The 15,895-nt window shown below is 44.5% G+C and overlaps 1 protein-coding gene across 1 annotated transcript; it reads right to left on the bottom strand.

Moving 5' to 3' along the window:
- Positions 1-3,673: 3,673 nt before the first annotated feature.
- LOC131486304 (lysine-rich coiled-coil protein 1-like) lies at positions 3,674-4,312 on the bottom strand. Its single transcript, XM_058686388.1, has one exon. The coding sequence runs from the start codon at positions 4,310-4,312 to the stop codon at positions 3,674-3,676; it is 639 nt and encodes a 212-aa protein (XP_058542371.1).
- Positions 4,313-15,895: the final 11,583 nt, after the last annotated feature.

Below are 15,895 nucleotides of genomic sequence, written 5' to 3'. Positions count from 1 at the left end.
CAAAAAGGCAGAGGAAGGTTGGATTTGCCTTCCCTCTGCATGTCTGCCTGAGCTGGGACATTGATCTTCTCTTGCCCTCCACACTTCTGGTTCCTCAGGCCTTCGAACTTGGATTGGAATCTACATCATTGGCCTCCAGGCTCTTAAGCCTTCAAACAACACCATCAGCTTTCCTGGGTCTCCAACTTGCAGATTTGCTGTTCATGGGACTTCTCAGCCTCCACAATTGCATGAGCCAAGACCTTATAATAAATCTCTATATACATCTCCTTTTAATTCTCTCTGGAGAACCCGGACTACTACATGTAGCTTTGTAGTAAGTCTTAAAATCTGGAAGTATGAGTTGTCCAACTTTGCTATTCTTTTTAAATGTTGTTTTAACTATCTGGAGCCCCTTATATTTCCATATGAATTGGAAGATCATCTTTTCCATTTATGCAAAAAAAGGCTGTTGGAGTTTTGATGGGATTGCATTTAATTTGTAGATTGCTTTATGTAGTACTGCCGTCTTAAAAATATTACATTTTCTAACCCATGAACACAGAATGCCTTTCCATTTATTTAAATCTTTAATTTCCTTCAGCAATATTTTTTACTTTGCAGTGTACAAGTCTTTGACCTTCTTGGTTAAATTTACTCTTTGCTCTACAACTGTGGGATGGTACCAACCAGCAAACAATGAATACTCCCACAACCTGCAAGATTCCCAAAGTCCTTCCAGACCTACCGCCAGGTGAGTTATCTACTCATCATGACCTAAGCCAAGAAATGAGCTCCATTTTCTACATCAATAAAGCTTTCCTTTCTTCTTTCCATCTTTGTATTTCATTTATATTTCATCCTCTGCTTTATCTTAGTACCTAGAATAATGACTGGCATTCAATATCTGTTAACTAAGTGGATAGGTAGATGCTTATTTTCCTATTGGGTTGTTTATATTTTCTTATTAATTGATAGATGCTATTTGTCTGGTAGGGCTATATCAGGGCTCAATCAGAAGACAAACCATTCCAGTAACTTAAACAGAGAAAATTAAATATAAAATATTTTAAGCAGATAAATGTTTTTTAACTACGAAAAGTGGTACAAGGAGAGTCTGAGGCAGGAATTGGCAATTTTTTTTCTGTAAAGAGCCAGGTAGCAAATATTTTAGGCTTTGTGGAATATTTATATATCACAATACAGAATGCAAACCTCCACAACCTTTGTCTTGATAAAATTAAAAATATAATAGTAAGTGAGCAAAAACTTTGGAATAAAGTTCTTTAATGAGAAGAATGGGATTCATTTTGTTGGGATAGCATTTTGCTTAGTTGGGGTTCAAATGTAAGAACCAATCTTAGATGGAGGGCAGCACAAAAACAGGCAGGGGGCTGAATCTGGCCTGTGGGCTGCAGTTTGCCCACCCTTGGCCCTTGAGGGAGGTAAACATGGAAGGAAGTGAGAAACTTTGAAGAGGGACGCTCCGCATGACTGAGATTCGGACTCTGCAGGGAGAATCTGCATAGGTCAAGCAGCTCACCAGGGACAAAGAAATATGTCAGAAGTCATGGACTGCACCTAGATCACACCCTTAAAGACAAGGACTCATTGCCAAGGGAAACTGGCAACCTTGGGAAAAGGGACAAAAGTTCCTCCTATTTCCAGTTTACAATGTCCTTCCAGCGCCCTCTATTGGCCGAGACTATAGCATCGAGCTAACTGGCAAAGGAGAGCAGTCTCCACCATCCAGTTTCACAGAGGGGCAAAGAGGCAATTATTTGATAACTGACACAAAAGATATAGAGTGTTACAAATATTTTTCCCACTGTATTTCTTGCCTGTAAAAAAAAATATTTGTTGGGGCGCCTGGGTGGCGCAGTCGGTTAAGCGTCCGACTTCAGCCAGGTCACGATCTCGCGGTCCGTGGGTTCGAGCCCCGCGTCGGGCTCTGGGCTGATGGCTCAGAGCCTGGCGCCTGTTTCCGATTCTGTGTCTCCCTCTCTCTCTGCCCCTCCCCCGTTCATGCTATGTCTCTCTCTGTCCCAAAAATAAATAAAAAACGTTGAAAAAAAAATTAAAAAAAAATATTTGTTTATTTAAAAGGTAACAATCTTGGGGAATCTGGCTGACTCTGTCAGTGGAGCATTCGACTCTTGATCCTTGGGGTTGGGAGTTCCAGTCCCACGTTGGGGGTAGAGATTACTTAAAAATAAAAAAATCTCGAGGGGCGCCTGGGTGGCTCAGCTGGTTAAGTGGCCCGACTTCGGTTCAGGTCATGATCTCACGGCTTGTGGGTTCGAGCCCTGCGTAGGCCTCTGTGCTGACAGCTTGGAGCCTGGAGCCTGCTTCAGATTCTGTGTCTCCCTTTCTCTCTGCCCTTCCCCCGTTCTCTCTCTCTCCCAAAAATAAATAAACATTTATTTTATTTTATTTTATTTTTTAATGTTTATTTATTTTTGAGAGGGACAGAGACAGAGCGCGAACAGGGGAGGGGCAGAGAGAGGGAGACACAGAATCTGAAATAGGCTCCAGGCTCCGAGATGACAGCACAGAGGCCTACGCAGGGCTCGAACCCACAAGCCGTGAGATCATGACCTGAACCAAAGTCGGACGCTTAACCGAGTGAGCCACCAAGGCACCCCATAAACATTTAAAAAATAAAGTAAAAATAAAAATCTTAAAAAAATAATAAAGGTAATAGTCTCAGATATTACAAAATTCAAAATAGAAAGAAATGAACACTTTGAAAAGTTAGCCTACCTGCCTGCCACCTCTGTCCCCTACTCAGTTGGGTTTTGCCCCCAGAGCCAACAGTTCAGCAAATCTTTTTGGAGGTGTTCTATGCATATATACAATATTTATCTTTTTTTTTTTTAATTTGCAAAAAAAAAAAAAAAAACACCCTTCTGTTATACAGATTTTTTTTCATTTAAAAAAAATTTTTTTAATGTTTATTTGTGAGAGAGAGAGGGAGAGTGAGTGAGCAGGGGAGGGGCAGAGGGAAAGGGAGACATAGAATCCGAAGCAGGTTCCAGGCTCTGAGCTGTCAGCACAGAACCCAACATGGGGCTGGAACCAATGGACCTTGAGATCATGACTTGAACTGAAATAGGGCACTTAACTGACAGAGCCATCCAGGTGCCCCTGTTATACAGATTTTAAATATTTCTGCAAACACATTTATTTTTTCTTTTTTATGGACCCTGACTCTTGCGTCTCATTCAGGAAGACCATTCACACTCCAAGATTAAAAATAATTTTCCTATGCTTTCTTCTAATAGTTTAAATTTTTAAATTTATTTCTATTTTAGAGAGAGAGAAAGAGAGAGAGAGAGCAAGCAGGGGAGAGGGGCAGAGGGAGAGGGAGAAAAAATCCCAAGCAGGGTCTAAGTCTAGAGCAGAGCTTGACCCTGGGGCTCGATCCCATGACCCTGGGATCATGACCTGAGCTGAAATCAAGAATCAGATGCTCCACTGACTGAGCCACCCAGGTGCCCCCTAATCGTTTTATATTTTAGCTTTTACATTTACATCATTAAACCATCTGGGTTTTATATTTTAACAGAGTCTGAGGTGGGGATCAAGTTTCATCTTCTTCGAGGTGGTGGCCACTGAATTGCTTCAATGTCATTGAATCCAGCCTTTCTTACAGCTTCAAGTCATTTAATATCGGGGCCCCAAATCCCCAACATCAGTAACAGCTGCCGAGGATAGCTTCATCCCACAAGTCCCTCTCCTGCGTGCTTTCTTTGCCCGGTTGCTTCTTCTCTCTCTGGGACCTCCTTCCCTCCTTTGTGGTGTCCTGGTTGTTCTTCTTTCTGTGTTTGGGCTTCTCTGTGCTGACTGGCTGCACCTTGGCCTTTTTCTTGTTCTTTTTGTGGGAATCTCCATCCTCGCCGTGCTTCGTCTTCCCCTCTACCTGCTTCTCCTTGCTGCGTCCTCCTCTGCCATCCTCCTCCCTGGACCTTCTCTGGCCTCGATCTTGATCTCCAGCCTGATAGGCTCTGGTGTAACCCTCCTCCCACAGGCGGCTGGTATCTTCTCTGCATTGTGCAGCATGGGGGTCGGGGGGCTTTCCTTGCACAGGTGGGCTCGGAAGCCACAGGTTCTTGAACAAATGGTCGTGTTTTTTCTGGTAGTGGTTTAGAGATTCCAGTCTTTGTCTGGGGTGATGTAGGTCAGACCCCGGGGGTAACTGGTTGCCCACTGTTCTCTGCCTTTTGTGGGAACTGGAGAAGGCGCGGGACCTCCTGAAGGGGAGTCTCCACTCCCCTACTAGAGGTTGGGGTGGAGCGTGTCCCCTTTCTCTGCACGCAGAGTTTTCTGTCATCTTTCTAAAGCAAACCTCTGGCTGTAATCCTCTGGCTTTCTGCTTTCTAACATAATCCTCAAGTTCATGTTGAAAGAGTCATAGATCCTAGAATTTTCCGTTCTGTTGACTATGGACGAATCTCTGCTAAGGAAGATAGAGGAATAGCTTTCTGTTAAATGTTAAATGCATTCTTTTGCTACAAATGTGTTCTTTGTCCTTGAAAAGATCGAGCTTTCAAATTTCTAGCGGAGATTATGTTATGCTCATATACTACAAATACCAGGTAGCCATTGATATTGAAAGTGTGTATTTTTGACATAGGCTGAGAATCCTAAAATATAACAGACTAAGGAAATGAGTCTTAAAACACTGTGTAAATTTGAGGATTGGAAATACATAATGAATGTGTAAAATTTATCAGTGGTTATCCTTAGGTTTGAGGATTATGGATAATTTTAGTCTTTCTTACTTAGTTGTATGTTGTGATTTTTTTGTCATAAATACTACTACTTGTGTAATGAAAAAAAGAAAATGGAGTTATTTATGAGAAAACAAAAACGTACCAAGCAACGAATTTAAACTAGAATCACTCAAAAATTCTACAAAACCAGAACTGGCTTGACCCTGTGCTTATGCCCGAAGAAATAATAAGGGTCATCAAATATTCTCTCCCACACACACTATGTGTATGTATATAAACGTGTGTGCGTGCGTGTGTCTGTATTTTAACCTCATAGTTGGCATGAAAGAACACAGGAAGATGCTATTAATTGTGGTAAATGTGGACCTATCATTATTCCTTTTTTTGCAAATGAGGAAACTGAGTTACAGAGAGTTTAAATAACTTAAGGTCACGTGGCTAGAAAGTGGAAGGGCCAAGATTTGAACCCACGTGGAGAGGGTCCAGAGCCTGCTCACTTGACCACTCCAATAGTGGTACCAATCTTACAGGCGTTGTGAGGTTTAAAGCGTGATTACAAATGAAGGGCTTGGAACTGTGCTGGGTACAGAGTGACTGGTCGGTGGCTGTTAGCGATGACACTCTCAGAGGGAGGCTGGAATGACACGGCAGCATCTAATGGGCTACGGGTGGTCTGTTTGGAGACCTTGTATCCATTCTACCTCATTGTGTCTCGTCTTTCCATTTAATCAAAATAAATACCTGTTTGTGCTAAATGTAAACACCCAAAACAAAAAACCAAAAAACCAAATCACAGCGACAGTTATGCACTGCAAAGTCACATTTCCCCGGCTTCCCCCTCCAGAGATAACTACTGGGTATATTACTGTGTTCCTGAAGGCTTCGTATCTAAATTCTAATCCAACAGATGTGAGGTCAGATGGTGCATTCTGGTTCTCAACTCAGCGTTTCTTCCCAAATAATGTATTTAGATCCATCTCCTATTTCAGTGCACAAAGGGTTTACCTCATTTTAAAGAAGACCGCTTGCTGTGACAGAACAGGTGTGGACTGTGATTTAAAAGCAAAATGCGATCCCTGCAAATGTAGGTGCTCCTAGTTTTTAGCTGACCAACAAAGCAGCAATGTTTCGCACACACCCAGTGCTCTGGGCCCACGCGTGGCTGTGCACACCCAGAGGTTGGGCTGTGGGACCAGGACCCTCACTCATCTTTGGGAAGGTCGGGCCGGTCTGGCCCTAAAACGTTACTGGTCGGGAGGGAAACCTCCTTCCCTAAATAGAACCTAAAGCGAGACTGAATTTGCCAGGAGAGGCGTTCAATGACTTCTGGAGGGTGTTTTTTGTTTTTTTGAGAGACAGAGGGCGCGAGTGAGCCAGGGGTAGAGAGAGAAAAAGACAGAATCCCATGCTGACAAAGCGGAGCCCAACTGGGGCTCCTGTTCAGCTGATGCAGGGCTCAACTCACCTCATAGGAGGCTTGAACTCACGAACCCTGAGATCATGACCTTAGGGTAAGCTGGGAGCTTAACTGACTGAGCCACCCGGATGCCCCTTGCGGGGGGGTTTTAAATCAATTCTGGATCTTGGCAAAATGAAATAATTTCAGAGAGGCCTCAGGTCACTTCCTCAAAACGGAAGAATGAGGAGGAGTGAAAATTGGACCGGTGAAGGATTTACTAGTACAGGCTGGCAGTTAAGATCCCAGGCTGGCAGTTAGGTGGCTAGCCCAGCCTAAGAGAGGAAAGTGCCAGAGTGTGTTATAGGGTCCCCATCCCCCCGGGGAGGACTTATCCCACTGGCTAGGGCTGGGGCTGGGTTTCACTTCTGGTAGGAGTGACCTCAGCCAGGTCACAACTGCAGACAGATGTGGATCTGGAGCCAGGCTGGTCGCTTGCTCATGTGTTGACTTGCACGATTGTCTTATTCTATCAGGGTCCCCGGTTCCTCATATGTAGTGTCCCTGTGGTGCGAGGTGCCAACTGGTGTGATATTGTTGTCTGCCCATCCATGACACACGCCCACTTGGGCGTGCACCCTCAGCCAGGTGCTACGCTTGGTATTGGGCAAGTATGAGAACTAAACGGACATGTTCTCTGCCTTGGGGAGGCTTACGGTCATGTGATGGCCGGACAATACCCCTGCCCCCTCAATATGCAAAACAGCCATGACAAGTGCTGGTAAGGAGAGGAGAGGTCCAGGCCGTGTCCTGGGAGGCGGACGGTGGGGGAAGGGATGTTGAGCAGAGCGAAGCAGGCTCTGCTTAAAGAGGACTCAGGTGCTGGCAGAAAATGTCTGTGTCGTGAGACCCATCAAGTCTGGCCTATTTTACCTACTAAACACCCTGGGGAATATACCCCTGCCTTCCGACCTCGCTGCTCCATCCCTTGTCTGAGCCCCGTCTTCTCTCACTTGCGCTACAAATCAGCCTTCATCCACTTGAACACACCCTTGAATCATGCTCCAGGAAGCAGCCAGAGGAATTATTATTTTTTTTTTTCAGAGTAAATTTTTAAAAGTCAGTCTGGTTATGCTCCTCCAGCCAAACCCTCGTGTTTACTATTGTTCTAAAATAGTCCTTAGTAAGTCCCCTAGGCCACCCACGTCTGATCTGTTACCTATTCCTCAAGTACCAGCCACAACAGCTGTCCCCCATTTTCCCCAGCCTCTCTGTAAAAGCTGTGCTCCCTCAGGCCACAGAGCCTCTGTTCAGGCCATTCTTGAGTCCTTACCTTAACTATTACTTTTCTCCATAGCCTGCTAGGTCGTCACGTCCCTGCCTACTTCTTCTCTGCCTCGTTTCTGCCTCTCTGGCTTTGTTTTCTTAGCTGGGGTGCTGTATATTAAGACAAACATGGCTACACTATACAGTAGAAAGCAGAATTTGCAAAATAATGTGCAGGTGAAATCAAATTCTCTAAGGCATTTCCTTCTGCAATAGGCCTCTCACCCCAGACCCAGGAGACTCCGGTCCATGCTTCTCCGAGGAACTTGTGGGAAGTTAGGGGAGCCTGCTCTTCTGGCAGGCTCTTTCTTTGTGTCCTTTATTCCTGTTCCTCCTTCCACTGCTCAGACCAGAGCCACAGGAGACACCGTTGCTCCCTTGCTTTTCTCATGTGGCACACACAGCACGTCAGTTGGTCCCCCGTGTTCTACATTCAAAATACACCCCGAATTGGAGCACTTCTCTTCACTCTAATGGTTCCTTCTCCGGGCCAGACCCCATCTCTGCTGAACCAGGCCTGTCAGCTGCTAACTGGTCTCCCAGCTCCTGCTTACTGAGTCTATTTCCAAACCGGCTGCCAGAATTAATCCTTTAACTATAATGTAATCCTGGCTAAAAGTCACTCCTCTGCTCAAAATCCATCAGAGGCCCTCCCTCACGCAGAAGGGCCTAGAAGTACAGACACTATTGGTTGTCCCACTGCCCTGCGGTCTCAGCTTCCTCTGTGACAGCAACCCCAGTGCTCCTGCCTTCCAGCTACACCGTTCTCCAGGCTGGAGGGGAACAAGCCAGCACTCCCTGACCTCAGGGCCTTTGTCCGTCTCCACCTGAAGCCAACAAAGCTCTTTATTTATCTCCTTCTGAAGACTCTGCCTTCCTAGGCCTAGATGCGGTGTTACCACCCTATGCCCCTTCCCTACTTTGTTGCTCTGTGTGGCATTTTCCATGACCTAACACGGGGCTTTGAGATATTGTTAAAAAGCTGATTCTGAATCACTGGTCTGGAATGGTCCGGCCTGAGATTCTGCATTTCTACCGACGGCCCAGGTGATGCTGGCATTGGCTTGGACCCAGACTACACGTTGAGTAGCAAGGATCTAAATGCAATTTAACTTTTTGAAATTTGATCCATTTTCTATCCCAAACACTCAAATATAAGTTCCTTACCCTCTCGAAGTGTGTGGGGCATAGAGTAGATGCTTCATAAATACTGCTGAATGAATACACAAGCCAAGGAAGGCCCGGACACTTTATCGTCAATGTGCGGGTCCCACTAGGAAGCCCAGAGGCAAGAAGTCCCACTTGCCTCAGCCGGGCCTCCCCGCCCCCTCCTGCAGTTCACACCTCAGCCGTCCTCCCTCTCAACTAGTGCCACATGCCACCCGCATGTTTGGCTCACCTCTTACCTGGAATGCGCTAGCTTACTGAGAGCAATTTCCACAAACGGATGGAACCCTCATCTAGAGCTTCCAAGTCTTTGAGGTCATGGTAAGTAGAAGTCCTGTGGGCCCACAGAGAGCAGAGGCCCCTGGCTAGACACTCGAGGCGAAGTAAGGAGTCTAGGGCGGGGTGCAAATTTCACTCTGAGCTCCAGGAGAAGTCCAACATTCTCACTGCTCAGCCTTCTCAGCCAGGTCCCTGGGAGCCAGGGAAGCAGCAAGCCACGCCCCTTCCTTAGTCTCCAGCTTTTGAGTTTTAGACCTCATCGTCCTACAGATCCAGGCTCTCCCATCACAGTTTTTAAGGCGATTCAGGAACACTTAAGCCACCTTGGAATGCAATCTGTCTCTAACCTAATCGACATCATCATATCCTGTTTCAAGTCTATTTTGAAAAAATTTTAAATAAAATACGCCACTCTTAAATTGCGAAATAAACACATATGCAGAAAATATGCACAAAACAAAAATATAAAGCACAATGATTTATCACAAAGGAAATGTCCAGCCACCTACATTCAGGTCAGTGAACAGAATGCCGCCCACACCTCAGAAGTTTGGCTCCTTTTCCTCCTCATCCCAACTGTGGGGCACTAGCTTGACTTCTGTGGTAATCTCGTCCTTCCGTATAGCTTATCACTTAAGTAGACATCTCAAAAAAATGATAGTTCAGTTTTTGTGTTTGAACTTTACCTAAGCGGAATCGTAGGGCATACTTTAGTTCAACACACTTCTGAATTTCACTATAATGTGTTCCTTTTCATGGTTGTGTGGTATTCCATTCTATTCAAAAATATATATAATCACAGATCATTTATCCATTCATGGGCTTATGCATGTTTCTAGCCTAGGGCCATTTTAAACACCACTGTCATGAATATTCATATTTACATCTTCTGAAGCCCACAAGTCTGCATTTCTAGAGGCTGTTTGCCTCACAGTGGAATTTCTGTGTTAACATGGCATTGTATACTCAGCTTTATCAAACACAACAACACCAAATATTTTTTGAAAGAGGTTTTACCAATTGAACTCTTCCCCCAGAAGTGTTTGGGTGCTTCTGATTCTTTCTAATGCTTGGAATTAAATTCTGTATCTAATTATAATAATTAAAGTGAAATTCAGAATAAACGAAAACAAACCACAAAACAAAAACAGGCATTTCCCTGTTTCCAATGATACTGAGTACCTTTCCTAATATCTCCTGGCCTTGGGGGGTTGCTCTCTTGTTTGTTTGCTTATTTATTCATTTAACTTTAGAGTTGGGGAGAGGGGCAGAGGGAGAGAGAATCTTTTTTAAAAAAATGTTTATTTATTTGAGAGAGAGAGAGAGTGTGTGCACACAAGTTGGGGAGGGGCAGAGAGAGGGAGACAGAATCTCAAGCAGGCCCCATGCTGTCAGCGCAGAGCCCCATGTGGGGTTTAAACTCATGAACTGTGAGATCATGACATAGCCAAAATCAAGAGTCAGTTGGACGCTTAACTGACTGAGCCATCAAGACACCCCAAGAGAGAGAGGATCTGAAGCCGTCTCCACCACACCCAGCATCGAGTCCAACAGGGGGTGCTCAATCCCACAACCCTGGGATCATGACGTAAGCTGAAATCAAGAGTCAGCTACTTAACTGACTGAGCCACTTAGATGGCCGACCCACTCTCTTGCGAAGTTCTGGTTGAGGTCTCTTGAACATTTTTCTGGTGCATAGTTTGCATTTTTTCTATATTCTGCAGATGAGTCCTTTGCTGGTTCTTCTCTCTCTCTCTTTTTTTAATGTTTACTTATTTTTGAGAGAGAGAGAAACAGAACTCAAGCAGGGAAGGAGGAGAGAGAGAGGGAGACACAGAATCCGAAGCAGGCTCTAGGCTCCAGCTGTTAGCACAGAGCCCTATGCAGGGCTCAAACCCATGAACTGTAAGATCATGACCTGAACTGAAGTCAGATGCTTAACTGACTGAACCACCCAGGCGCCCCTCCTTTGCTGGTTCTCTGGGTGTGAGATCTCCACTCTTTGCCTTACATTTTCATCCTCTTGGTGGCATCTCTTGACAGACAGCTCATGATAAAGTGTGAAATTTCATGGTGCGTGGCTCCATTCTCCCCATTTGGAGGGAAATCTTCCAGACCATCTGGTCCAATGTCCCCTTTTTATGCCTAGAAACGGCCCGTTACCCCTTTCCTATAAGACCAAGACTATCATCTTACTTTTCAAGGACTCCAGCACCTTCTGTGCCCTCATATTCTCAGCATATTCCCTCATACATGCTGAGGTGACTTCCTCCTTTCCTTCAAAGTCTATAGTAAAACTGTTTCCTCACTCTTGGCCCCTCCAGGAAGACCCTAGATTCTCTGAAGTCCAGCCAGTACCCATCTGCCAGCTACCCTCGCCCACCACACCTTCTCCTGGATTCTACTGCAGCTCCCTAAAGGGCTGGCGTTCAAACCTCAAATCTGGGAGGAGACAGGCCTGGGCTCCAGGGCAACCCTGGACAAATTACTTTGAGTGGTTCTCAAGAGTCTCGCTTTCTTCCATGTAAAATGGTGGGAGCAATGGAAGTTCCCTTTATGGTAGCTGTGGGGGTGAGATGTACAAGAATGTCAAATGTCTGTTGTGAGTCAGAGCCCAGTCAGCATCAGACTGTTATTAGGGTCTCTGGTCTCCAGGCAATCCACGATACATTTGGATATCCACACTGCCTATGAGAATCGTCCTTTTCTTTGGTTTGATTCTTGTCCATGGAAGTCCATACTTTCTGCTCCTGGAAGAGCCAGCTGAGTCCCCGAGTGCCCTTGCATCCATCATTTCCAGGGCAGATAGCCTGGGGGCAGGTGGCAGGGAAATCCTAGAGTGCACCCTCTTTCCTCCATGATTAATACTGTGACCCAGGGTTGCACCTTCATACCTTGGTCTCAGCTGCCAGCTCTCTCACATGCTTTCCTCTGGCATTCTGGGTATAAGGACTGCCTACAAAGTACTAAAGCAGTGTGCCCAGCCTGAGGACTGCCCCTTTCCAGCCTGCGGAGGTTGTTTGTTTTTATTATGCTGAGTATTTTATGGCGTGTCAGGCACTTCACATATATCTTCTCATTTAATCTTCGGAAGAGCCCTGCAAGGGTACTTGTCTCATCGCCATATTACCGATGAGAGAACTGAGACCCAGAGAGATTAAGAAACTCACCTAAAATCACACAGTATATAAGTTAGTTTTTGCTGCATCACAAACCGCCCAACAGCTCATGATTTCAAACAGCAAGAAGTTTTCTCACAATTTTGTGAGCTGGCTGGCCTGGCTCAGTGGGGGTTGGATGACCAAGGTGTTCTTGTATGTGGGGAAGAGGAGGAGTCAGTTCAATGTCAGCTGAGTGATGGAGACATGGCCATGAGGCTCTCATTATTCAGCAGGGCTTGAGTGGCTGAGTTCCAAAAGTAGCGCGAGTAGCAAGCACAGGCACGTTTCCAAATCCAGCTTGCATCATATTTGTTATTCTCCCGTTGGCCAAGCCAAGTCCCATGGCCAAGCTCAGCAGTACGGGAACGGACTACCTAAGGGGTGGTACAGGGAGGAAGAATTATCGCTGCCATTTGCCCCAACAAAGAATGTGCCATACATAGCTTGTAAGTGTACAACTGGAGTTCAAAACCAAGTATGTCAGATCTGAAAGTTCAAAACTGTCTTGGGAGTTATTGCCCAGGGTCAGAACGCTGCATGCATTGCCTAAATAAGTCAACCACCTTTTGCATGCACACCTGCAACTGTTTTGCAAATGCATATACATATTGCCATTAATAAACACAAATTACACATCAATAAACACAGCTTTAAGTGTCTGTTCTGCTTCACTGATTGTTTTCTTCCTTAGAGACTCCAAGTGTATTTGGGTCTTCTTTGCTTATCTTTTATCCTTAATCACCTTTTTGCAGGTCTTTTGTATTTTTTTCCTTACTTTTGTTGCCTTATCCTCATTATTCTCCTTTCTATGCTTTATTTCCTTTTTCTATGTTGTCTATGCTCACTTCAGCCCTGTTTGAAGTGTTAGGTCAGAGTTTTCATCTGCTTAGTGTCTGAATTCTTCTGGTGTCTTCTTGTCAAAATATGTACAGTTCATTTTTTCTCTTGTAATACCTTATGTGTGGCTAGGTCGCTTTCTCCTCCTCTTTTCCAAGATTGAAATGAAATGTGTTAACCTTGACTACTGGAAGGTTCCTTTCTGAAAAAGGAATGATCTAGGGTACCTTTCACAGCTTCACAGCTCAGGGCTCCCTCTTTTGTTATTGTGAGGGGTGCAAAATACTATTTCTCTGCCTTTCAGGGCTAAGGCTCGTTTCAGAAAAATCTGCTCTATTTCCTATTGGCCTACAGGTCTTACCTGCCAAGGTGAGAACCTTAGATGCTGTATTTTGCTTTTACAGCAGTTTCTGGGTTTTGTTTCATCTGGGACCTTTTCCTGCTCCCTGTTTGAACATTCTCTTCTCCTTACTCCTAGTGTTACTTCCCAGCTCAGTTTGGTTTCTCAACCCAGCAGATTTTTTTGTTTTGTTTCATTTTGAGGCAGGGTTTTGTCCTTCTGAAGGAAATGTTTGCTGGGTATTTCTGAAATCCTCAGGGCTTAGATGGCCATAACAGTCATAGGTTGCTGGGTGCCTCTGGTGCCTGTTTTGCACTCACCAATTCAGAACCCATGATGATTTCTTCCAGTTCTGCAGCTCTTTGCAGACTTACTTGTCCTGTTTAGTGCAAGGATAAACGATGGTTTGGGATAGGATGGCCGTCAACGAAGATGCAGAGAAGTGGACAATAGGAGAGATTATGTGATGGTATAACCAGGGGGAATTACTGATGGGCCTGATGTAGGAGAGGAAAGGTTGAACAATGGAGTTGGTGTTGTTATTCACAGAGATGGGGAAGAGTGGACGGTGAAGAGGCGGGAAGGAATGCCTGGTGATGAGGGAAGCAAGTACTCTTTTGGGTTTCCAAGTGGAAATATCAACAAATGCAGTTGGCTATGAATCTAGAACTCAGGGAGAAGATGTAGCCTAGAAATAGAAATTTAGAGGTATCTTAGATAATTTGTGTTGCTATAACAAATTACCATAGACTAGGTGGCTGATGTAGCTCTGGCCTCTTCTTATAAAGGCACTAATCCCATTCCTAAGGGCTCTACCCTCATGATCTAATACCCTCCCAAAGACCTCACTCACCTCCACACACCATTACACTGGGGATTAGATTTCAACATATGAATTTGGTGGGTGGGGAACATGTAGTCTACAGTATCGATATACAGGTACATTTAAAGCCATGGGCCTGGATCAGATCACTTAGGATGTGTGATTACAGAGTGATGGTCTAGAGCTGGTCTCTGATGCACTATACATGATGATGCATTTCGAGGTAGGTGGAGAAAGAACCAGTAAAGAAGCCCATGAGGAGGAGGAGCTATGGAGGTAAGGAAAATCAGGCAAATGCAGTGCTATGAAGGCTGAGGGAGGGGCATTTCAAGGAAGAGGGGCTGACCAGGTGGAAGTTGCTGAGAGGCTGAACTGAATACAAATAAAAAAATATCCATTGGATTTGACAACATGGAGGTCATTGGAGATTTTGACAAGAACAGCTTCAGCGAAGTGGTAGGGACAGAAACTAGATGGAAGACATGGAGGAGAGAATGAGAGGTGAGAAAGTGTAGACAGCTGGCATAGACAAGTTCTTTTGTGAAAGAGAAAGGAGGTAGCTGAAAGACGATATGGGGGTCAAGGGAGTTGTTTGTTATTGTTTTTTGTAGAGGGGAAACAGAAGCATGTTTGCATTCTAATGGAATAATCCAGTAAAGGTGGAGAGACTCATGGTGCAGGAGAGATGAAGACATTGAGGAGGTGAAAGGGTGTAGGATCCAGTGCATGAGGGGAGACATTGGTCTTTACTAAGAGCAGGGACACCTTAACTGTAACAGGAGGGAAGACAGAGAACAGACTACCTGAGGGAAGTTTATCAGTCTGGTGGTACAATGAGTTATAATCCCCTCTGAAGACTTCTTTTCTCACTGGAGTGTGAGGTGAGGTCATCAGCTGAGAAAGGAGGCCTTATGGGAGGCACTAGGAAGGGAAAGTTTTGAGGGAAGAGAATATAAAAGTGGTGTCTTTGAGAGTGGGAAACTTACTATGGAAACTCAATGGATTGGAGGTTTGTGGTCATTAGTTTAAAATAAAATGGGTCATATACCCTCTCTTCCTTCCTCTTCCCCTTCCAAGTAGCTTCTTTGCTACTTGGGGCCTAGGCAGGTAGGAGGCTAGGTAGGGTGGTGATCCAGAGAAAGGCCAGGGCTGAGTAAGGCAGCAGCCCAGCAAGGGTAGGGAGACTGGTTACATGCAAGAAGATGGCTGTGTGTGTGGGGAATATATGGAGTGATATATATGATACATATATATCTCTCATATAACATATATATATGTATATATATATATATATATATATATATATATATATATACACACACACACACACCTATAAATATTTATATGTATTTTAGCATATAAGCTAAAATCACTTTTAGCAAAATAATTCTAAAGTTAATATTAAAATAGACATGTAAGCCCAGCATTGTGGAAAGCAAAAAGAGTTTTCATATCACGGAATCTTGCTACCCAAGGCATTTTAGGGGCCAATCTTTCTAGTCATATTTGATAATGAGGAAAATGAAGTTAAGTGACTCCCCCAAAGTCACATAACAACTTGATGGCATAGCTGAGACCTGGATTCTGGGACTCAGTTTCCCAGGCCATAATTTTTTTCTACATAAAAAAGGGAATTATCAATTTCAACACTTTGGAAAAATTATGGTCATTAATAGATTTCTATCCTAAAAAGTGGGTTGAAATATGAATAAGCCAGGTAAAGAATTTTTACAACTGTAAAGTGTGACCCACCCAAAAGATCTTCCTCGCAAGTGTAACTACTCCATTATTTCTCTTCCAAAAGAAAATCATCACTGAATGGGAACATATAATTGACACAGAACAACAAAA

This window comes from Neofelis nebulosa, chromosome 9 (genome assembly GCF_028018385.1).
Source record: "Neofelis nebulosa isolate mNeoNeb1 chromosome 9, mNeoNeb1.pri, whole genome shotgun sequence".
NCBI classification, from domain to species: domain Eukaryota; kingdom Metazoa; phylum Chordata; class Mammalia; order Carnivora; family Felidae; genus Neofelis; species Neofelis nebulosa.
This window is presented reverse-complemented; position numbering and strand designations above follow the sequence as displayed.

What these genes read in the sequence shown, in the direction of transcription:
- LOC131486304 (XM_058686388.1), bottom strand. Translation starts at nt 4,312, where the DNA reads ATGACAGAAAACTCTGCGTGCAGAGAAAGGGGACACGCTCCACCCCAA.